General features: G+C 39.9%; 1 protein-coding gene across 2 annotated transcripts in view; it reads right to left on the reverse strand.

The window, feature by feature from the left end:
• Window positions 1–25,625, reverse strand: part of sdccag8 (SHH signaling and ciliogenesis regulator sdccag8) — a 415,760-nt gene that overhangs the window by 317,588 nt on the left and 72,547 nt on the right. For both annotated transcript variants that reach the window (XM_073050489.1, XM_073050488.1), the window contains exons 9-10: window positions 12,425–12,563; window positions 7,555–7,707 (exon numbers count right to left, since the gene is read on the reverse strand). In XM_073050489.1, coding sequence (XP_072906590.1) covers window positions 7,555–7,707; window positions 12,425–12,563 — 292 coding nt within the window. The remainder of the gene's footprint in view (window positions 1–7,554; window positions 7,708–12,424; window positions 12,564–25,625) is intronic.

A 25,625-nucleotide genomic window follows, 5' to 3' on the forward strand; every position in this document is an offset into this window, starting at 1 on the left:
GCAAACAAATAATCTTTTGAGTGTTTTCTCACAGATTTAGAGTGGCAACCAGACTCTCACTAATTCAGCAGTCAGCTTGGATCCTCAATGAGGGCAGAAAAAAATCTCCAGAATGGGTCTGTGAGTTTAGAGATGAAGGTGACAATCTGCTTAAATCAGGCAGAGCTTAGATGGTTTGTTTTTATTTTGACAAGTTACAGTCTGTGGAAAATAAAGCTAAGGACACCATTGAGGAATGTATGGGGGGGGGGGGGGTCGTCTGGTCCACAATTTAAAAATACAAAACATACTTAAAAAAAGAATGACGTTGACAGCTCTGAGACACAAGAAAAAAGATAATTAATTATTACCAAGGCTAGGATTTTTAAAGTTAATATCCTGAACACCGGTGAAAGCATCATATGGGTAAGGAAGGCACCATGGTAGCATAGCAGTTAGCACAATGCTATTACTGCTGGGACGTTCCAGAGTTCGGAGTTCATTTCCAGTACTTTTCTGTAAGGAGTCTCTGTACATTCTCCCCGTGGAATGCATGGATTTTCTCTGTGTCTTCCAGTTTCCTCAAACAGTCCAAAGGCGTACTGGGCAGGTAAATTGGTCATTGTAAATTGTCCCGTGATTATGTTAGGGTTAATCGGATTTGTCTGGGGTGGCATGGTTCAATGTGCCGAAAGGGCCTACTCCACACTGTATCGCTAAATAAATGGCGCTACCAACCAACAGTGACATGTTGCACATAGCCCACAAAACTACAAAGATACTCTCCTTCTTTACTGCAATCGAGTGCAGCCTGTCATTTCCTTTTTAAGGATGTACTTTTGAGTGGACTAAACCAATCTGGCATTTTTGCAATCTCTCGGGGATTTGGAGAACTAGCGTCCCGAGAGTGTGGCCATTGCTAGGGTTATATGCTGCAGCAATGCCTGAAGGCATAAGTCAAACCCAGGGTCGCCTCCGATACTCCGGGCTGATTGCAGAATCGAGCAAGATTGAAATCATCGAGGATGAGAATGGATAATGAACAGGTGCTCAGCGCCATTGCCCTGCACTTGACTGGTCTCCATCTCTTCTCACTACCGCCACCACTCCACACTGACAGCTTTGACAGCAGTTGTTGTCCTGCAGCCATCAGGCTCCTGGTCAGGCTTCACCCGTCTCAGCACTAAATGGGCTCTGAAGCTGTGGATTCACTTTCGGGAACTCTGCAGTTTATGTTCCATGTGTTTTTGTTTACTTTTTTTAAGAACTATTTGCATGATTTTATCAAGGTGCTTCAGCACTGAACTGACTTGCAACCATCACAACTCGCCTCAGCGCTGAACTAGCTCAGCGGCTGTGGACTCACATTCAGGGATTCTGCAGTTAATATTCTGTGAGTTATTTATTTACTTTTTTTATTGTTTGCAAATTTGTTCTTTTTTCACACATTTGATGTTTGACAGTCTTTTTGTTTATGATAGACAGCCTGAAGCAGAACACAAATATAATTTCAGATTATTTGTATCATGTAGGAATGTGGAGAAACAAAAAATTAACTTTTATTTAATATAATGTATTTAATTGCATAAAGGTGCTAATGCTTTGCAATAGTTCACCTAAGCTAAAAATATTTAGTTTACAATTTTCATTTGTACTCAGTGTCTGAGGCTTCTCACTTAAGTGTCCATCAATAATCAGCCAGCACCGATGGATTCCAGTTGCCCTGATACAGTTTTTCCATGACTGCAATGTCCTGGTGAAACCTTTCACCGTGCTCATTACTGACAGCATCAAGATTTGCAGTGAAGAAGTCTAACTGGAATTGCAAAAAATGAATCTTTTCTGACATGTTGCACTCCATGGTTTTGTGTGCTTGAAGCATGTTGTCAACCAGCTGTACATAGCTTGGTGCTCTGCAGTTGCCAAGAAAATTTTCAACAACATCCTTGAATGCCTTCCATACAATTTGCTCCTGTCCCCTAGAAGTTCCTTCAATTGACTGTCATTGGCCTGTTTGATTTGTGGACCAACAAAAATGCCTTCAGTTATTCTGGGAAACATCTATTCAAATATCGAAATCTTTTACAGAAAGTTAAAGAGTTTCTAAAACCTATGGTGCTATGCAGCATCCGTCCTGCCTAAGCATACACAGGTATGCCTGGACAAGAAAGAAAACCTTTCAGCTTACACTGTGGGTAACATTTTAATTGACTTGAATTATGAATTGAACTTACAAATGTAAATGATTTTTTAAAAAATAGTGCTTAATAGGGTAATTTCATTGTGATTATCATGATCAGCAGCCCAAAATCCATAAGATACATCCGAAAGTATTCAGGAAACAAAATCCTTGTTGTCCAATATAATAACGTACTTTGAACTTTGTATGTGTTCAATATTCCTTCTCTATTATTGTAGTAGAAGCATTAAAGTATATATTATCCACACAGTGCAATGTCAAAGCCAAAACAGCAACAAAACTCATTTATTTTTTTGAAGGGTAATAGATAGTCATTTAATTTGAGGTAATATTTAATTTTATAATAGCTTGTAAATTGAACAAATGCTATTCTGATTATAGTACATCAATAAATATCTTATTTCTCCAGCAGATGACACCACAGTACAGTTACAACTAAATTTAGGGGGAATCAGCCAGAGTATATTCAGTGCAATAAAAATGGATGCTTGTCAACAGACGGATTTTAGAATAAGCACCTTAAAAGCTGAACAAACATTTGTAGTGTGAGAAGAAAACATATGTATTTCTTGCATCAAACTTGATCTTTCATATTAAACAATCTTTTTCCTTAAAATTTTGATTTCATTGATTCATACAAGGATTAGTAAAATGAATGATGCATTATAACCCTGTTTCTCCAGGGTTTTCAGATTGTCTTCAGCATCATATTTAAATAAAAGACAGCATTTGGATATGAGCTGATATGCTTCAAATAACACTTGTAACAAACATGCCAAATAATGACTATTTCTGTCAAAAGAGATCAGGTCTGCCATTACCAATTTGCTTAGTGTGACCATTGACCAGAAAACCAGCTGGATCAGCCACTTAAATACAGTAGCTACAAGGGCTGGGTGTCCTGCAATAAGCCACTGACCTCTGAGACCCCAGGTTTTTAGGAAGTAATTAGGAAGAGAAAGGAGAAAGGTGGAATATTTACAGAATCAGTTGGACACAGGTAGTTGATAAAAGTGAGCAGTGTGGGATACAGGAACTATAAGTTTGGTGGCAGTGGATGGGAGATCTTCAGAGTTGATGATGCGGGAGACAATGGCCTGATGGTCCTGAGTGGGGTTTATCAGCTTCCTGGAGGAAAGCAACTATTATGGAGCTTGATGCCATCCAAGACAAGGCAATCTCTTATTTTCAGACAGTGATTACCCAATTTCAGATACTCCAGAAAAGGGAAGTATCATTCGGTATCCATGTTGTCAAGTCCCTTAAATACTTTTTGTATTTAAATGAGATCACATCTCACTCTTCAACACTTAAAAGAGTGTAAAGGTCCATTCTGCTTTTTCATTCTTTCCAAAAAAAAATTACCCATCCCAGAAATAAACTTTGTCAACTCCTGTCACAAGCTGGTCCTTTTGGTAGGGAGACACAAAGTGTATGTAATACTCCAGATGTGGAGTTCTAGATCTCACTTCATTCACTTAGAGTGAGACATCTTTACTCGACTGCAAAAGCATTTCAGCACTCAGTACATACATTATATTTGCTTTTTTGGATGTATACTGCACTCCAACTTGCAGTATTTCATACCAAGGCCCCAATGACTACAGACACCTGTATACTCTCAATATTTAGAAACTTATTCTGCCTTTCTGCCAAAATGGATGACCGCACATTTTTCATATTATATTTTATCTGTCATGTCTTCACACATTTCCTTAGCCTACCTATATCCCTCTGAAACATCTCCTCACAAGGCACACTACCAGCAAACACTGTATCAACAAACCTCGATACATTAACATGGCCCTTTCATCCAAATCATCAATTTAGTCATGATGCTTGGGGTTAATAGAAACCTGGCTGCAACACATTGATCTAGTCATAAAGGAGGCAAGACAGCGGCTGTACTTTATTAGGAGTTTGAAGCGATTTGGCATGTCAACAAATACACTCAAAAACTTCTATAGTTGTACTGTGGAGAGCATTCTGACAGGCTGCATCACTGTCTGGTATGGAGGGGCTACTGCACAGGACCAAAAGAAGCTGCAGAAGGGTGTAAAACTAGTCAGCTCCATCTTGGGCACTAGCCTACAAAGTACCCAGGACACCTTTAGGGAGCGGTGTCTCAGAAAGGCAGCGTCCATTATTAAAGACCTCCAGCACCCAGGGCATGCCCTTTTCTCACTGTTACCATCAGGAAGGAGGTACAGAAGCCTGAAGGCAGACACTCAGCGATTTAGGAATAGCTTCATGAAGACCATGGAGCGGCTGATAATACAGAATCTGAGGCCACAAACCAGGCATGCCCAGGATCCTCTTCAGTTTGCGTATAAGGAGAAGGTGGGAGTGGAGGATGCTATCACGTATTTGCTGCACAAATCACTCTCTCACCTAGAGGGGGTCAGTTGTGCTGTGAGGATTACATTCCTTGACTTCTCTAGTGCCTTTAACACCATCCAGCCCAAGATCTTAAGGCACAAACTAACGGAGATGGGAGTAGACTCTCACATGGTGGATTGGATAGTGGACTACTTGACAGATAGACCTCAGTATGTGCAGTTGGGAGACTGTAGGTCTGACACGGTGGTCAGCAGCACAGGGGCGCCGCAGGGAACCGTACTCTCTCCGGTCCTGTTCACCCTGTACACATCAGACTTCCAATATAACTCGGAGTCCTGCCATGTGCAGAAGTTCGCTGATGACACGGCCATAGTGGGGTGTGTCAGGAATGGACAGGAGGAGGAGTATAGGAAACTGATACAGGACTTTGTGATATGGTGCAACTCAAACTACCTGCGTCTCAATATCACCAAGACCAAGGAGATGGTGGTGGACTTTAGGAGATCTAGGCCTCATATGGAGCCAGTGATCATTAATGGAGAATGTGTGGAGCAGGTTAAGACCTACAAGTATCTGGGAGTACAGTTAGACGAGAAGCTAGACTGGACTGCCAACACAGATGCCTTGTGCAGGAAGGCACAGAGTCGACTGTACTTCCTAAGAAGGTTGGCGTCATTCAATGTCTGTAGTGAGATGCTGAAGATGTTCTATAGGTCAGTTGTGGAGAGCGCCCTCTTCTTTGTGGTGGCGTGTTAGGGAGGAAGCATTAAGAAGAGGGACGCCTCACGTCTTAATAAGCTGGTAAGGAAGGCGGGCTCTGTCGTGGGCAAAGTACTGGAGAGTTTAACATCGGTAGCTGAGCGAAGGGCGCTGAGTAGGCTACGGTCAATTATGGATAACTCTGAACATCCTCTACATAGCACCATCCAGAGACAGAGAAGCAGTTTCAGCGACAGGTTACTATCGATGCAATGCTCCTCAGACAGGATGAAGAGGTCAATACTCCCCAGTGCCATTAGGCTTTACAATTCTACCGCCAGGACTTAAGAACTTTTTAAAAGCTATTATTAATGCTTTTTGAGATAGTGATTTAGATGCATATCATATTTTTTACTGAGTTAAGTATTGTATGTAATTAGTTTTGCTACAACAAGTGTATGGGACATTGGAAAAAAAGTTGAATTTCCCCATGGGGATGAATAAAGTATCTATCTATCTATCTATCTTCCCTCTGCCATCCAATTCCTGAATGGACTTTGAAGCTTTGAACACTACCTCACTTTTTTTAATATAGAGTATTTCTGTTTTTTGCACATTTTTAATAGTTTATTCAATATGCGTAATTGATTTACTTGTTTATTATGTTTTATTTTATTTATTATTATTACTTTCTTTCTCTCTCTGCTAGATTATGTATTGCATTGAACTGCTGCTGCTAAGTTAACAAATTTCACGTCACATGCCAGTGATAGTAAACCTGATTCTGATTCGGAATTGGATAGCCCACAGATGGAGAGTATTCTGCATGGAGGTCAGTGACTAGTAATGTTTGTAGGGATTTGGTCTGGGACTCCTGTTCTTTGTGACTTACATAAATGACTTGGATGAGGAAGCAAAGAAGGGTAGTTTAGTAAGTTTGCAGATGACTGTGTGGCTAAGTACAGCTCCAACACCATATACAAGTTTGCTAATGACACCACTGCTGTGGGCCAAACCAAAGGTGATAATGAGTCAGCATACAAGAGGGAGATTGAAAGTTCGGCTGAGTGGTTTCAAAACAACGACTTCTCAATGTTAACAAGACCGAAGAACTGATTATTGTCTTCAGAAGGTCCATGAGTCAGTACTCATTGAAAGATCGGAGAAGGAGAGGGTCAGTAACTTTAAATTCCTGGGTGTCACTATCTCAGAACACCTGTCCTGAACACATCATATAAATGTAATTGCAAAGAAAGCACGGCAGTGCCACTACTTCCTTTGGAGTCTGCAGAGATTTGGCATGACATCAGAAACCTTGACAAACTTCAATAAATGTGTGGTGGAAAGTGTGTTGATTGGCTGCATTATGGCCTGGTATGGGAACCTTTGAGCGGAAAATCCTACAAAAGGTGGTGGATTCGGTTCAGTACATCATGGGTAAAGCCCTCCCAACCACTAAGCAAATCTACATGAAATGTTGCTGTAGAAAAGCAGAATCCATCATCAAAGACCCTCACCACCCAGGACATGCTCTTTTCTCACTGCTGCCATAAGGAAGAAGGTAGAGGTGCCCCAGGACTCGCACAATCAGATTTATGATTGTGATACCCCTCAGCCGTCAGGTTCTTGAACAGAGGATAACTACATTCAATCTATTTCTGGTGTTCCCATAACCCATGATCTCACTTTAAGGACTATTTATCTCGTTATTTCATGCTTTCATTGCTATTTATTTATATTTGCATTTGCACAGTTTGTTGTTCATTGATCCTGTTTACAGTTACTGTTTGATAGATTTGCTGAGTATGTCCACAGGGGGGAAAAATCTCAGGGTTGTATGTGGTGACGAGCAAGTATTCTGATAATAAATTTTACTTTGAACTCTTTTTGATACAAAGATTGGTGGTGTTGTGGATAGTGTAGAATGTTGTAGTAGGTTACAATAGCACATACAGAAAGCATGTTCATTGCTGTGCTTCTAAGCTACAGGAGTCTGCAGCAAGAACAAAGCTTATCCCTTGATACAACACCACTTTAGATGGTGATAATATAAACTGGTGTCAATAAAATTGCTGTGAAGTAAATCCCATTCATCAGCCATCACCCCCACCTACTGGACGTAATTGAAACAGCACCTTGCAATATTATTGATTTGCATATAATTAAATTCCACATTTCCCATTATTTCACTTTCTGCTAGTGAAATAAATTTTGTTCATGGACTATAATAGCAAAACAATTTGAGTGTTTTAGTGAGGATTTCCAAAGGTAGTATAATTATGCATCTAGCTAATCATGATTTATGAATATTAAGTAGTAGCATTTGCCTTTCATACCTTTGATGCCAACTCCTCTCTCTCTTTCCTCATTTCTTCCTGTACAGCTTTCTTGGCAATTGCGATTTTTTCTTGCTGATAAGCTAGTTCCCTTTCTAGCTCCTCTTTCTGGCGCATCAACTCGCTCTTCAGCTGCTCACAGTGGACCACAGCCTAAAGAAAAAGAAAAGCAAGCTGTGGTTTGAAGCTAAACAGAACATGACAAGCTAATAGATTATCGCATAGTTCTTTGGTTGGGAATGGAGCCAGACTGCAGAGTCATGAGAGGTCCAATCTGTAAATGGTCTCGAGTTCCCAAAACACTGAACCATTAAATTTACAGCCTTGTTTCTATGTTAAAAAAAATTGTTTGTAAAGTGACGCCAGGTAGGTTGGCACGTGATGTATTTTCTGTACTCCATGGAAACAGCTTCACATATACCATAAAAAGATAATTTTACCTAGGGGAAGAAACATTTTGTCTGTCATATACGTTAGCATTTCTCAATAAGACATTGGAGAAGTCACATTGATAAATACTACCCTTGACTAATTCTGAAATATTATTTTGGGACAACTGAAGAATAGTGAGCCATTGTGATTATAGCTGTATTTTAAAAGCAGTTCAAAATGCACAAAACCACTTTCAATTTAAGAATTGTGCTGCGAAATCATACAAAACTTAACGATGAACTAAAATTGTGCTCATAATAATAAAAGGAAGCCTTAACTGTGTCAGAAGGTAGTCAAGGCAGTCCATACTCTATATAATTAATGTGGCATGAAACAGGCCATTTGGCTCATCAATCTTATTCTACCCTTTTTCTTAAGAATACGCCAGATCTACTTTCACTCCTCTCAAACCTTTTAATGTTAGCGTGGCGGTTAGCTTAATGTTATTACAGCACCAACAACCTAGGTTCAATTTCCACCACTGTCTGTGAGAAGTTTGTACATTCTCTCTGTGATCACATGGGCTTCTTCTGAGTGTTCTGGTTTCCTGCCACACTCCAAAGAAGTACAGGTTAGTGGGTTAATTGCTCAAATGGGTGTAATTGGATAGCAGACGCTCATTGGGCCAGAAGGACCTGCTACTGTTATCTGAAATTAACCAATAGCTTATTGAAGTAAGAACAATGCTAAATGCACTGAGGGAAAAATGAAGCCAAGGGTTCCTAACAGAATATTTGAATGGCTAAATGCAAATACTTTAAACCATACAATGTATGCATTTCTGTTTTTTTACATGAGCTGAAAGCTCAAAGCAAAGTCTCATGCACGTGTTCCTTACAAATGATATTCTAAATTGGTAAACAGATCATTGATCATACAAGACATTCAACAGAACCTGCATGGACACAAATGGTTAAAAAAATTCAGAGAATCTGGTATATATCAGATCATTGATATCAAAATTTGATGAATTAAGTAAATCTGGAATAAGCTTGTACAAATGGGTAGCACGGTAGCGTAGTGGCTAGCGTAATGCTATTACAGTGCCAGCGACCTGAGTTCAATTTCAATGTAAGAAGTTTGTACACTTTACCCGTGACCATGCTGGTTTCCTCAGGGTGCTTTACTTGCCTCCCACATTCCAAAGACATATGGCTTAGGAAGTTATTTGGGTATAATTGGGCAGTGTGCGCTCATTGGGCTAGAAAAGCCAGTTACCATTGTGTATCTCTAAATAAAAAAGTATTTAAAGAAAATAATGGTCGCCAAGTTTTTAATAAGTCCATCTACCTCACTAATGTTCTTTATGGGACTATATATAACCTTCTTACTTTCAAGATGCAAAAGTATGATCAATTCATAGTTGCCTTCAAAAATAACACAGCAAAACCACAGCAGAAAAATGAGAAATAAAACCATATGGACCACCTGGCAAGACCAAAGAACTGGAGAACTGGTTGTAACAAAGATATAAGCAGCTCATTTATTCCCATAAAAGTTTAACTTGTGCCGTACCTGTGTCTCACAGACATATAATGGTAAGAGTACTGAAAAAGGCCCTTCAGCCCAACATCAAGTACCTAACTATATTGATCCAATTTATCAGCATTTGGTCCTTCTGTACCTTGGTGATTCAAGCGCTCATACAGTGGGTGGTGGCTGGAGATTCCAAACATGAACTGGGTGAAAAAGTCTTTCCTCAGGTCCCCTCTAAACTTCTCACCTCTTACCTTAAACCTATGCCCAAAGCCACCTTTGTTATGGAGTAAAGATTCCTATTATCTATGTTATCTGTGTACCTCATAATTTACTATATCTCTATCGGGTTCTCCATCAGCCTCCTCTGTTTCAAGGAAAACAAACCCAACCTATGGATCTTTGGGTACTCAAGTGTGTCTAACTTCTAATGGTCCCAAGACCCAACCATTCACTGAGATTGCATAACCTCACATTTGAGGATTAAATTTCATTTGCTGTTGCTTTGTTCACTTTACCAAATGATCAAGATAACTCTTCCTCACAATCAATACTACTATCAATTTTTGTGTCATCTGCAAACTTGCTAAATTTCTGTACCTTCTGACTGATGGTAGCTGTGAAAAGTTGGCATATCCTAATTGTATACAAGAAACGGTTAGGGTCCTAGCACTGACATTGCAGGACAGGTTCTAAATCATAAAACCAACTCTCCTTCATCTTCCCCTGCTTCTTATTACCAAGCAAATTTGAAGGAAACTTGCCAACTTGCCCAGCATCTTGTAAGGTCTAACCTTTTGGACCAATCTCCCCTATGGGTGTGCTGTCAAGGGTCATACTGAAGTTCATGGAAATGACATCAACCACTCTGCCTGCCTTCATCAATGCTTTTTCTTACCACCTTGAAAAATACAATGCTGGTCAGACAAGATCTCTGCCCAGCAAAATCACATTGATCATCTGTGTGTGATTAATTGCTGTCAACTGTAGATTAATTCTGTCTCTCAGAATTTTTCCCAATAACTTCCCTAACACTGACATTACAATCCAAGACCTATACCACCAAAGGAACACCAGCAAGTACACCCAACATAGGAATTGCAGAGCTGTTCTCTCAGATTAATCTCTGACCTCCAGTACTGGAGTTTACATGTTTTCTCTGTTACTATCTGGGCTTCCTCTGGCTCCCTGCTTTCATCCCACATTCCAAAGACATGTACATTCAAAGGTTAATTGGCCAATGCCAACTGTTCCTGGTGTGTTGATGACAGGTAGAATCTGGGTGTGTTGATTAGTGCAGGGTTGGTGCAGATGCATGATAGACTGGTGGGCTGATGGGGCTGTTTCCATGCTGTGTGACTCTACAGCTGAAAAGCAACAAGCTGCAAATGCTGGATACTTGAAAAAAGAAAAGAAAATCAGAATCAGGTTTACTATCACTGACATATATTGTGAAATTAGTTGTTTTATGATAGCAATACATTAAAAACATTACTGTTGTTACAATAAATAAATAAATAGTGCAATAGAAGAAAAGTAATGTAGTGTTCATGGACCATTCAGAATTCTGATGGTGGAGGGGAAGAAAGTGTTCCTAAAACCTTGAGTGTGTGTCTTCAGGCTCATGTGCTTCCTCCCTGAATGTAGTAATGAGAAGGCAACATGCCCCAGGTAATGCGAATCCTCAATGATATATGCTGACTTCTTGAGGCACTGCCTTCTGAGGAAGTCCTTGGTGGCGAGAAGGGTTGTGCCCATGATGGAGCTGGCTGAGTCTACAACCCCTTGTAGCCTCTTTAGATGTTGCACATTAGAACCTTCATACCAAGTGTTGATGCAACCAGTCAGAATGCACTCCATGCTACCTCTGTAGAAACTTGTTAGCCTTTGGTTGACATATCAAATCTCCTCAGACTCCTAATGAAACAGAGCTGCATTGATGCAGCAGATCCAACAGTATTTGTGGCTTTTCATCAGAACAAGTTGTGTTGGGAATTGACCTGCCAGATTTTGAGCCAGCAGTGAAGGAACAAGGATGTTCTTCCAAATCAGTACAAGATGCAACTTGGAACAAACCCACAGAAGAGAGTGAAACAAGGGACTGCAAATGCTGAGATTTGGAGCAGTACACAATCTACTGGATGAATTAGCAGGCTAAGCAGGGCTTCAACCCAGAACATCAACGATTCCTATTTGATCCACTGGGTTCCTCCAGCAGATCACTTACTGTCACAGATGGCAATGTTCCCTTGTCCCTACTGCTCTCATTAATGGATTTAGAAGGTGCTCATGGGACAGCATGGGCAGGTAATTTTGTAGTCATTTCAGATGTAGTAACCGTGCACCACTGGTACAGGAATATATGTTTAGGTTGAATGGATCAACCTAATCAATAGTGCTGCAGTTCAAGAAAATAGATGGCATTTATTTATGCAAAGACAATTGGAGATAAATACTAAATGTACCAGAAACATTAACATCTGATGAATGAATAATAAGGAAATAATTTGCACAAAGCAAGGATAATAAATTGCACTGAGAAAATGTTAACATCACCTGTTGCTAGGTGACACTAGTCAAATCTGAGAATATGAGGTTCTCTATGAATGCGTATTCTCCTTTGACTGTCTCAATGAGTATTGTACACTGATTTGTCATTTGCAGAGCTACATACCTGTAAAAATTGAGGGACTAGTCACATCACTTGCATCAAGAGGCTTTAATTGACTGCAGTTTTGTTTTAAAAGCATCTCTGCACTTTGTGATTTCAAAACTGATCAGCATTTACAAATTTCCATCAAAGTAATTTGCTAGTTAACACCACCTCCTTCCAGGTATTTGAACACGATAAGACATGTTACCGAGAAAAGGTGTTTTTGCTGTTATCTGCAAGAAGTCCATCTCTATCCCTCACAGAGGAGGACAGCATGACCCAATTGGTCAACATGCTTTTATTTATTACCTGTATTTTCTCCAAATTAGCTTCTTCTGCTATCTCTGTAGACCGTTTCACCTGCTGATATGCAGAATTTTCCCTGGCCTGCATTTCAGAAAGAGAGCTTCGCATATTTGACAGCATGCACATCAGTTCATCTCTTTCCCTGTACAAAAAAAAATCAATAATTGAAGTATAATTTGCAACAAAGTATTACTGTAAGAGGCACTCAAAGTACAAAACAATTTTCTGCTTGGTTAGGAAACAAATACATCTTTGCAAATACAATACAGTCATAATTATTATTTCTGGAAATAAGGGTAGAGCTTGTCTCCATTTGACAAACTGATACTGAAATATGGGAAGTCAGATGGTTTCAGGCTTGTTTAATAGAGTTTTCACAAGGAACTTATGCAATCTCTGTATACCATGTTTAAAAACTAGATTTTCAGAAATCCTTCAATAAGTTCCAGTATGAAAAGCTTCTAAGTATCATTCAAGTGCATTCAAAGATTCTGCTGAATCAGGAAGCAGCTGGAATTCACTGGCCTGGATTTTGCCAACAGAACTCCACAGAAGTGTGATGCACATTCAGGACACATGAATAACCCTAGAATTATTTAACCTAATGGCCAAGCTGCTTTGGATTTCTGCTAAACTCTCCAATGAATGAGCAGGATTTTGATGAGCTATCCCAATGCTTATCCTGAGGTGGCTATTCCAATTCTGTGCTTTGTTAAAAGTCCTACTAATTCAATTGAAGGAAGGTAAGAATGTAAATTATATTTTATTAACCCTTTCCAGTTCACTTATCACTCAAATCAATCCACTGATGATGCTATAGCCTCTGTACTCCACAGTCCTGTCCCACCTGAAAAATGGTGCCTGATATGCCAAGATGCTGTTTATCAACCAGCTCAGCATTTACTATGACCATCCCTCAGAAGCTGCTGGATAAACTGGTTTTGTTGGGTTTTGACACCTCTCTCTAAAACTGGATCTTAGATTTCTTGATAGAAAGATTACAGTCAGTCTATGCTAGCATCAAGATCTCTAGCTCCATCACGCAGAGTACTAGTGCCCCCCCCCCACCACCTGGGCTGTGTGTGCCGCTTGATTCGGACACATGACTGCACTGCTAGGTCCAGTTCAAATCATCACCACCATTAAAAATACCTTCAATAGGGGGTGCCTGAAGATGGCATTCATCACTAAAGATATTTACCATTTGGACATGCCCTCTTCTAATTACTACCATAAGGGATGAGCTCTAGAAGCCTTAAGACCCACAGTCAATAATTTGGAAGCTGTTCTCTGTCAGATTTTGGAATGATTTATAAATCCTTGACCAATATTCAGGAATTCATTTTCTAATCTGAATAAATATTTAACCATATAACAATTACAGCACAGAAACAGGCCCTTCTAGTCCATGCCGAATGCTTACTCTCACCTAGTCCCACCGACCTGCACTCAGCCCATAACCCTCCATTCCTTTCCTGTCCGTATACCTATCCAATTTTAAAAAAAATAACTATATCAAACCTACCTCCACCACTTCTTTTTTTTAAAATATTATTTATTTATTACATTTTAGAGATTACAAAGAATAAATGTGGTGATAAAATAGTGAGAAAAATGATATTAACCCTCCCCCCTCCTCTTAACCCTCCCCCCTTTCCTTTAACCCTTATCTAAAAAAAAAGAGAAAAAAAAGAAAGAAAGAAAAGAAAGATTGCCTGGATATCAGAGGATCCCCACATGCTCCATGGAGTTCAAAATAATTTTGATATTTATTTTCACTTTCCCCAATTACTATATTTTTATCTTCAAAGGACCTATGTATCTAATCCTATCTTTTTTAAGTATGGGGACCAAATTTTCAAAAATATATCATATTCTTTTCTTAGATTATACGTAATTTTTTCAAGTGGAATACAACTATGTATTTCATTATTCCAACGATCCATAGTTAAATTTAAATCAGATTTCCAAGTAACTGCGATAACTTTTTTGGCTACTGCCAAAGCAATTTTTATAAATTTTTTCTGATACTTATTCAATTTAAATTTCGTTATTGTCCCTTCAATGTCTCCTAATAAAAATAATAATGGACTATGTGGGAGTTGTGCTCCAATAATTTGTTCCAATAAAAGTCTTAAATTAATCCAAAATGGTTGAATTTTAAAACAAGACCAAGTAGAATGTAAAAAAGTACCAATTTCTTGTTTACATTGAAAACATTGGTCAGACATATTTGAATTTAATCTATTTATTTTCTGTGGTGTTATATATAATTGATGTAAAAAATTATATTGTATTAATCTAAGTCGAACATTTATTGTATTTCTCATACTATCAGAACATAATCTTGACCAATTTTTTCCATCAATTTTAACATTCAGATCAGATTCCCATTTTTGTCTTGATTTATGAATTCCTAATTTAATTGTCTGCTTTTGAATCAAATTATACATACAAGATGTAAATTTTTTAATTTTTCCTTTCTGAATTAATATTTCTATTTCACTAGGTTTTGGCATCAACATTGTTTGTCCCAACTTTTCTCGTAAATAGGCTTTTAATTAAAAATAACAGAAAAGAGTGTTATTTGATATTTTATATTTATTTTTTAATTGATCAAACGACATAATATACCTCCTTCAAAACAGTCATCTATATATTTAATCCCCTTTTGAAACCAATTATGTAAAAGTTTATTATCCATTGTAAAAGGAATAAGCCTATTTTGAATTAAAGTCCTTTTTGCTAATAAAGATTTCTTTATCTCATCGTCCATATTTACCTTATTCCATAAATCAATCAAATGTCTTAATATAGGAGATTCTTTTTTTTTCCCGTATCCATTTGGATTCCCATTTATATATAAAATCTTCTGGTATATTTTCTCCTATCTTATCTAATTCTATTCTAATCCATGCCGGTTTTTCTTCATCAATAAAAGACGCAATAAATCTAAGTTGATTTGCTTTATAATAATTCTTAAAGTTTGGAAGTTGTAACCCTCCTAAATCAAATTTACATGTCAATTTTTCCAATGATATTCTTGACATCTTTCCTTTCCAAAGAAATTTCCTTACATATTTATTCAGTTCTTGAAAAAACTTCTGAGGTAATTGTATTGGTAAAGTTTGAAATAAATATTGCAATCTAGGAAATATATTCATTTTTACAACATTAACTCTACCTATTAATGTTATTGGTAACATCATCCATTTATCAAGATCCTCTTTTATTTTTTTTAATAATGGCAAATAATTTTGTTTATATAAATTTTTTACATCATTATTAACTCTAATACCTAAATATTTTATCCCATTTATTGACCATTGAAATTGAGTTGCTAATCGACATTGATTATAATTTCCTTTGGTAAGGGGTAAAATTTCACTTTTATCCCAATTTACTTTATAACCCGATACTTCCCCATATTCTTCCAATCTAAAAGATAATCTTTGCAAAGATTGCAATGGGTTTGTTAAGTAAATCAAAACATCATCAGCAAATAAGTTAATCTTATATTCTTCTTGATTAACTCTAAAGCCCCCAATATCTGAATCTGTTCTAATTAATTCAGCTAATGGTTCTATTGCCAATACAAATAAAGCAGGTGATAATGGGCAGCCTTGTCTAGTTGACCTCGTTAAACAAAATGGTGTTGAAATCTGACCATTTGTAACTACTTTAGCTTGAGGATTAGTATTTAAAATTTTGATCCATTGTATAAAAGATTTTCCTAATTCATATTTTTCCAATACCTTAAATAAAAAATCCCATTCCAATCTATCAAATGCTTTTTCTGCATCCAAAGCAACTGCCATACTCATTTCCTCTCTTTTTTGTGCCAAATGAATTATACTAATTAACCGGGTTACATTATCCATTGATTGTCTATTTTTAATAAAACCTGTTTGGTCCATATGTATTAATTTTGGTAAATATTTAGATATTCTATTAGATAAAATTTTTGCTATTATTTTATAATCTGTATTCAACAAAGAAATAGGCCTATATGATGCTGGTTTTAAAGGATCTCTATCTTTTTTTGGCAGTACAGTTATGATCGCTGTTAAAAAAGATTGTGGGAGTTTATGCATTCTTTCCACTTGATATATTAATTCCATAAAAGGAGGAATTAATAAATCTTTAAATTTTTTATAAGCCTCCACCACTTCTACTGGAAGCTCGTTCTACACAGCTACCACCCTCTGAGTAAAGAAGTTCCCCCTTGTGTTACCCCTAAACTTTTGCCCCCTAACTCTCAACTCATGTCCCCTTGTTTGAATCTCCCCTACTCTCAATGGAAAAAGCCTACCCACGTCAACTCTATCTATCCCCCTCATAATTTTAAATACCTCATTCAAGACCCCCCTCTGACCAGAGATACTAGGTCAGCTGGTTGAGTAGTGTTGCTGCAACAACCTTGCACTCAACATAAGTAACACAAAGGAATTGATTGTGAGATTCAGGAAGAAGTAGCTGAGGGAACACGCACCAGCCTTCATCAAGTGTTCAGCAGTGAGAAAGGTGAACTGTTTCAAATTCCTGGGTTTCAACATCTCTGAAGATTTATCCTGTCACCAACAATTACAAAGGCAGTACAACATTGGCTATATATCATTAGGAGTTTGAGGACACTTAGCATGTCACCAATGACAACAGCAAATTTCTACAGGTGTACCACAGAGAGTATTCCAACTAGTTGCATCACTGTATCATATAGAGGGGCCACTGCACAGGATCAAAAAAGATTGCAGAAAGTTGTAAACTCAGCCAGCACTATCATGGGCACCAGCCTCCCCAGCATTGAGAACATCTTCAAAAGGTGACGCCTCAAAAAGGCAGCATCCTTCATTGAAAGACGCCCATCATGCAGGACTTGCCCTCTTCTCATTGCTACCACCAAGGAGGGGGCACAGGAGCCTAAAAATGCTCAAAGTTTCAGGAACAAATTCTTGCCCTCCACCACCAGATTTCTGAATAGACGTGAACTAATGAATGCTACCTCACTATTTTTCCCACTCTTTATATATAGTGTGTATATATACACACACACACACACTTTATACATATACACATACATATATACACACACACTTCTTGTAATTTATAGATTTCATTATGTATTGTAATGTTCTGCTTCCAGAAAACAACAAATTTCACGACATATGCCGGTGATATTAAACCCTATTCTTAATCTGATATATTTGTACTAATAGCCTTCCCCACCAGGGGGAGATGTATGAAATGGGTTACTTCATTCTTAAATACAAACTGTGACACAATTACAGATAGTTACTGCGTGGAAGGAAGCAGTTCAGCCTACACAGACTGTAAGCATGAGCAATCCAACTAGTCCCACTTCCTGTTTTTCTCCCTATAGTCTTTCAAATATTTTCCTTTCATGTACTTTTACAATTACTTTTTTGACTGAATCTGCCTCCATTTCTGTTGGCAGTATGGAGTTTAACCAAGTACAACACAAAAGAGACACTTCATTTTGTCATTTAGACTATCGTTCATACCCTTTTGTTTGTGATGCTTTCACCAATAAGTTTTCCCCTTTCTGCTTTTTGTACAAAATCAAGAATGATTGACAAAATAGAAGATAGAGAGAATAATTTCCTTTTGTGTGACTACTCTAAAGCATATGACACAATTTCCCAAAATTGATTTCAGTCCCATTTGGCTTGGAACCAAATCTAGCAAAGCTTCCTTCTGCATTGTGCCTGAAGAGTACTAGTCAAGAAAACTATCTGAATGCACTTTAGAAATCCTGACTTCTCTTTACTCCTTATATTATTACTCTCAGATAGTCTATTATAACACTGTTGCATACCTTTTGCAAGTTCAGTTACTTCCCTGCAACTTACTCCTCTATGCCCCACTAGATGGCACTTAGAGAACACTCGTAATAAGATACCATCTCAACTGTTTAATTCCAACCAGATACATTTTGTTCTTGACTGCTCCAAGACATCTCCCCTTAATTAATACCACCATCCACCAGTGTCCTTTGGCTTTTCATCCTCTCCCACCTTTCCTGAATACTTTTATTGAGGTATATTTAGTACTAAATAGTGCGATCTGCTGAATTAATATAAACTCCTTGAACAAAGGATACCTGTTGTCAATCACAATGGAAATCTATTTATTTATTTAGTGATACAGCATGGAGCAGACCCTTCTGGCCCAACAAACTGTGCCACACAGCAACTCACCTATTTAATACTAGTCTAATCACAGGACAATTTACAGTGACCAATTAACCTACAATGTCTTTGGAAGGTGGGAGGAAACCAGAGCACCCCGGACAAAATCCCAGACAGTCATGGGGATAACATTAAAAACTCCTTACAGATGGTGCTAGAATTGAACTCCAAACTCTCACTTCCCAAGGCAGACAACTGAGCTACTGGTCTTAATATGTCATTATTAAATCTAAATATGAATATCCATAATTCCTCATTTTGGGGAAAATCAGTCCCCTAAATGAGGAACTTACTTTTCCCACAGTAGGCATCCTGCTATTGCATAAAGTGCTACTTGAACCAGAATAACATAGGCAATAGGTCAGACATTAAAGTCACCCCTTTGTAGCTTGAATGCACCTTAATCACAACTTTACCTGACCACCCCTATTGCAGCAGGGAATATCTGCTGAATTTTAAACAGCAGCTGAAAATGATAGCTACCAGTTTAGTTCTGATTGGACAGAAGTGTGCCAGGACAATTTTACACTAGAGTAACCAGATGTTTGTGTGAGAACAAGTATACATATGTTTGCTAGTAAAATACAATCTAAAAAGAGACTTTGTTTTTAAAGATATGCTTTTAGCTGTTCAAACAATCAAAAATACCAATGTGACTTAGGTAACATGTAGGCCAGAATATATATGCCACATCCCCATAAAACTTTGGACACAAGAGATTCTGCAGATGCTGAAAAATCTGGAGCAAAACACACAGATCTTCCCCAATGTTCTGATGAAGGGTTTTGGCCTGAAAAGCTGTCTGTTCAGATGCTGCCTGTCTTGCTCAGTTCCTCGAACATTCGATATGTGTTACCCATGGAATTTTGATTAGTTTATTTACTCAAAACTTTAGAATTTAGAATTTTTGCCATGAAAACTAATCAAAAAGCATTTATTGTGATTTAGAATAAAACTTGGTTGAGTGGAAAATGGCTGAGGAGAATAAAGAGGGGTTTTAATTATGACCAAATCTCAGAAAATGGGAAAATGCAATTGCTGAACACAGGCAGGTAGGAATCAGGCAGATCAGGTTTAATATCACTGGTATACGTTGTGAAATTTGTTGTTTAATAGCAGCAGTAAATTGCAATACATAATAATAATAAACTCTAAATTACAATCAGTTACAATTACAAAATAATATCTTTTAAAAGAATTAAATTAACTAATTAGTGCTGGAAAAAAACATTGAAGTAGTGTACAAAAGTTCATTGTCCTTACAGAAATCTGACAGTGGAGGGGAAGAAGCTGTTCCTGAAGCATTGAGTGTGTGTATTCAGGCTCTTGTACCTCTTGCTTGACTGTAACAATGAGAAGAGAGCATGTCTTGAGTGATGGCGACTCTTCGTGATGGATTCAGCCTTTTTAAGGCATCACTCTTAAGTCCTTTTTAAGGACGTCCACAATGCTGGGGAGGCTCATGCCCATGATGGAGCTGTCTGAGTTTGCAACTTTCAGCAGCTTCTGATCCCGAGCAGTCACCCCTCCATACCAGACAGTGATGCAACCAGTTAGAATGCTCTCCATGATACATCTGTAGAAATCTGCGAGAGTCTCCTCAAACTCCTGGTGGTGTAGCTGATGACATGCCCTCTTTGTAGTTGCATCAACAGGCTAGGCCCAGGATAGATCCTCAGAGAACTGACACTCGCTCACCCTTTCCACTTCTGACCCCCTCAATGAAGACAGGTGTGTGTTCCCTCAACATTCCCTTCCTGAAGTCCATAATCAATTCCTTGGTCTTACTGACATTGAGCGAAAGGTTATTGCTCTGACACCACTGAACAAGCTGATCTATCTCACTTCTGCACGCCTCCTTGTCACCATCTGAAATTCTGCCAACAATAGTTGTCATCAGCAAATCTACAGATGCTGTTTGACCTTGTTAGCCACACATTTGTGGGTGTAGAGAGAGAACAGTGGGCTAAGCGTGTATCCTTGAGGTGCACCAGTGTTGATTGTGAGCGAGGAGGGAATGTTATTTCTGATCTGCACAGACCGTGGTCTCCTGATGAAGAAGTCACGGATCCAGCAGCACAGAGGGGGACAGAGGCCCAGATTTTGGAGCTTGTTTACTAAAACTGAGGGCAAATTGTGTTGAACACCAAGCTGTAATCAATAAACAGCAGCCTGATATAGGTATTGCTGTTGTTCAGAAACCATAGAAATGGTAAATGACCTTAATTGTAAGAGAGCTTGAGAGCAGAAGTAGGTGGTCACGTTGCAGCTCCTCTGATGTATTAGGAGAGCTTGGTTAGGTTAGGCCTATGGGCACTGTTATATGTAAGAATGTTATAGAAATCCATAAAATTCTAACAGGACTAGACAGACTACACTTCTTCCCAAGGGTTGGAGAGTCAGACTCAGGATACAGGGTGTGCCATTTGGAGCTGTGATCAAGAGATTGTTTCGCCTAGAAAATCTGTGGACTTCTCTACCAGAGTAGGAAGTGGGGGGAAGGCAAGGTTAAGTCATTAAGTATATTCAAGGAGGAAGTAGATACATTTTTTGATGACGAACGGATCAAGGGACCTCAGGAGAAGGCAGGAGTGGGTTGGGGAAGTAGCTGACCAACCCTGTTTGACTGATGAGCAGCCTAAAAGAGCAAAAGTCTGCTCCTCCTCCTGTACTCCTTCTTTCTAAATAAAAGAGAAACGCAAACCATAAGGAAGGCACTGTTTGAGTACATGTTTTTGATTGCAATTATAAACCTTACAATTGGGTAGAGCTGACAATTGTAAACTCACATAATCGGATTAGAAGGAATTAAATCATCCATTTACATTTAATCCAATTCATTTAGTGACAAAATTAGGGAAGTTGAAAATGCAAAAATAGCAGCCAGCAGAGCCACGGCCTTACAGCGTAGGAGACCTAAGTTCAGTCCTGACTGCGTGTCTGTTATGTGTGGGAGTTCGTTCTCCCTGTGGTTGCATGGGTTTCCTCCAGGTGTTCCAGGTTCCACCAACATCCCAAAGGCATGTTGGTACGTTTATTGGCCGAAGTATGTAGGTGAGAGGTAGAATCTGAGAAGAGTTCATGAGAACGTGGGGACTATGACAAGAATAAATTAAGATTAGCGTAAATGCATGGCCAATGATCAGTGCGGACTCAATGGGCCAAACAGCCCGTTTCAGTGCTGTCACTCTCCATGTTGCTAATAATTCAGGCAAGCAACCTAAAAAAATTATGCTTGTATGAAGTTGCCAAGTCTTTGAACAAAGATGTTCAGATCCTGTGGGATTTCCTGTTCCACAAAATTTACTTGGAAAGGTACCTAAATTTGTGTTTAAAAATATCATTTCATGTCAGAGATAATCCGGCTAATCTAGTGAAATTTGTTGTTTTCTGGCAGCAGTACAATGCAAGACATAAAATGGCTTCAAGTTGCAAAATTAAATAAATAGTGCAAAAAATGAATGATGAGGTAATATTCATGCAATGATGAACCATTCAGAAATCTGATGTCTGAGGGAAAGAAGCTGTTTTTCAAACATTGAATGTGGGTCCTCAACTCCAGTAACAGCTCCTCAATGGAAGGAAATCAAAGACAGCAGGTCCAGTCTTATGATGGATGCTGCCCTTGATATATCGCCATTTGAAGATGCTCCCGAAGGCAAGGATGATTGTGTCTGTGATAGAACTGGCTGAGTCTACAACCCTTTGCAGTCTCTTACGATCATGTGAAATGAACCTTCCACACCAGGCTGTGATGCAACCAGTCAGAATGCTTTCCAACATATATCTGTAGAAATTTGCAAGTCTTTGGTATTAGGTCAAATATCCTCAAACACCTAATGAAGTAGAGCTGGCATGCCTTTGTGCCTGTATCAATGTATTGGGCCTAGGATAGATCTTCTGAGATGCTGAAGCCCAGGAACTTGAAGCTGCTCAGCCTTTCCACCACTGACGCCTCAGTGAGGACTGGTGTGTGTTCACCCAATTCCCCCTCGCTTGGTCCTGCTGACATTGAGAGGGAAGATGGCAATAGTTATGGAAACATGGTTTGTATGATTGCCTCTTCCTTCCATACACCTGTACTCAACCAGCAAGACAAATAAATCTAATAGTGACAGAAAGATGGCTTGATGTCAGCGTGTAACATCATTCACACCGTCATAGCCAGACTGCAAACCCAGTACCCAAGTGCCCTCATTACCATCTCGGGTGACTCCAACCACGTTACCATGGCTAGGACACTGCCCAACTTCACGCAGTACGTGAGCTGTACAACCAGAGGGGAGAGGACCCTGGACTTGATGTATGCTAACGTTAAGGGTGGATACAGCTCCTCTCCCCTCCCCCCCACTGGGAAGGTCAGATCACAACCTGGTGCATCTCAAACCCTGCTACGTGCCTCTGGTGAAGAGTAAACCTGCAACCTTGAGGTCAGTGAGGAAATGGTCATGGGAGGCTTATGAGGCACTCCAGGATTGTTTTGAGGCAACAGACTGGCAGGCCCTCTGTGAGCCACATGGAGAGGACATTGGTGGGCTCACAGAGTGCATCACTGGTTACATCAACTTCTGTGTGGACTGCAATGTTCCAGCAAGAACTGTCCTTCGTTATTCAAATAACAAGCCATGGGTAACAAAGGACATTAAGGACATCCTGAACGCTAAAAAGAGGGCATTTAGAGATGGAAATAGGGAGGAGCTGAGGACAATACAGAGGAAACTGAAAGCCAAGATCAGGGAGGCTAAAGACAGGTATAGGAGGAAGCTTGAGTGGAAACTCCAGCAGAACAACACAAGAGAGGTCTGGAGTAGGATGAGGACCATCACTGGGTTCCAGCAAACCAGCAACAGAGGAGCTGAAGACAGTGTGGACATGGGCAACGAACTTAACCTGTTCTTCAACAGATTTGACACTGTGGCCCCTGCCCATCCCCCACAGCCCCCAACCAACACATACTCCACTCTCCCCTCCTACCCCTCCTCACAGCCCCCACCCTGCTCTCGTGACTACACCCCTCCCACACTTGAAACCACCACAGTGGGCTTCACAGCTGAACAGGTGAGAAGACAGCTGAAATGTCTCCACCCAAGCAAGGCTGAAGGCCCGGATGGTGTCGGCCCCAGGGTGCTCAAAGCCTGTGCCCCCCAGCTATGTGGAGTACTTCACCATGTCTTCAACCTGAGCCTGAGTCTCCAGAGGGTTCCTGTGCTGTGGAAGACATCCTGCCTTGTTCCTGTACCAAAGATGCCGCGCCCCAGTGGCTCCAATTACTACAGACCAGTGGCATTGACCTCCCACATCATGAAGACCCTGGAGAGACTTGTTCTACAGCAGCTCCAGCCTATGTCTAGGCCACACTTAGACCCACTCCAGTTCGCCTATCAGCCCCGACTAGGAGTTGAGGATGCCATCGTCTACCTGCTGAACCGTGTCTACGCCCACCTGGACAAGCTGGCGAGCGCTGTGAGGGTCATGTTTTTTTACTTCTCCTGTGCGTTCAATGCCATCCGCCCTGCTCTGCTGGGTGAGAAGCTGACAGTGATGCAGGTGGATGCTTCCCTGGTGTCTTGGATTATTGATTACCTGACTGGCAGACCACAGTACGTGTGCTTGCAACACTGTGTGTCAGACAGAGTGGTCAGCAGCACTGGGGCTCCACAGGGGTCTGTCCTGTCTCCCTTTCTCTTCACCATCTACACCTCAGACTTCAACTACCGCACAGAGTCTTGCCATCTTCAGAAGTTTTCTGATGACTCTGCCATAGTTGGATGCATCAGCAAGGGAGATGAGGCTGAGTACAGGGCTACAGAGGGAAACTTTGTCACATGGTGCAAGCAGAATCATCTGTAGCTTGATGTGAAAAAGACTAAGGAGCTGGTGGTGGACCTGAGGAGGGCTAAGGCACCGGTGACCCCTGTTTCCATCCAAGGGGTCAGTGTGGACATGGTGGAGGATTACAAATACCTGGGGATACAAATGGACAATAAACTGGACTGGTCAAAGAACACTGAGGCTGTCTACAAGAAGGGTCAGAGCCGTCTCTATTTTCTGAGGAGACTGAGGTCCTTTAACATCTGCCAGACGACGCTGAGGATGTTCTATGAGGCTGTGGTGGCCAGTGCTATCATGTTTGCTGTTGTGTGCTGGGGCAGCAGGCTGAGGGTAGCAGACACCAATAGAATCAACAAACCTTTTTGTAAGGACAATGATGTTGTGTGGGTGGAACTTGACTCTCTGACGGTGGTGTCTGAAAAGAGGATGCTGTCCAAGTTGCATGCCATCTTGGACAATGTCTCCCATCCACTCCATAATGTACTGGTTAGGCACAGGAGTACATTCAGCCAGAGACTCATTCCACCGAGATGTAACACTGAGCGGCATTGGAAGTCATTCCTGCCTGTGGCCATCAAACTTTACAACTCCTCCCCCGGAGTGTCAGACACCCTGAGTCAATAGGCTGGTCCTGGACTTATTTCCACTTGGCATGATTAACGTTATTATTTAATTATTTATGGGTTTATATTGCTATATTTCTACACTATTCTTGGTTGGCGCGGCTGTAACGAAACCCAATTTCTCTTGGGATCAATAAAGTATGTCTGTCTGTCTATGATTGGCTTTTCCTCCCATACATCAGGATTTTCTTTTAAACAAAATATGAACCCGAAGTGCTGTAAATATTGCTAATGGTACCCGTTCCAGTTACCAACCAATCAGTAATGGTGCCAATTTCCCATGAATTCAAACCTACTTCTCCCACACCAATCCTTGAACCACACATTTAACCCTATGTCAATTTGCATGTGGCTCAGGTAGTAATCCAGAGATTACTACCTTTTTGGTTCTGATTTTTAATTTAGTCCCTAGGTGCTCAAATTCCCTTAGCAGAACCACTTTCCTCCTCCTACCCCATGGATAATGACAAATGGATCTTTCCCCTCCCACTACAAATTCCCCTGCAGGTCATATAAGATGTCCTGAACCTGGGTACCAGG

The sequence above is a fragment of the Hemitrygon akajei genome, chromosome 7 (assembly GCF_048418815.1).
Source record: "Hemitrygon akajei chromosome 7, sHemAka1.3, whole genome shotgun sequence".
NCBI lineage: Eukaryota > Metazoa > Chordata > Chondrichthyes > Myliobatiformes > Dasyatidae > Hemitrygon > Hemitrygon akajei.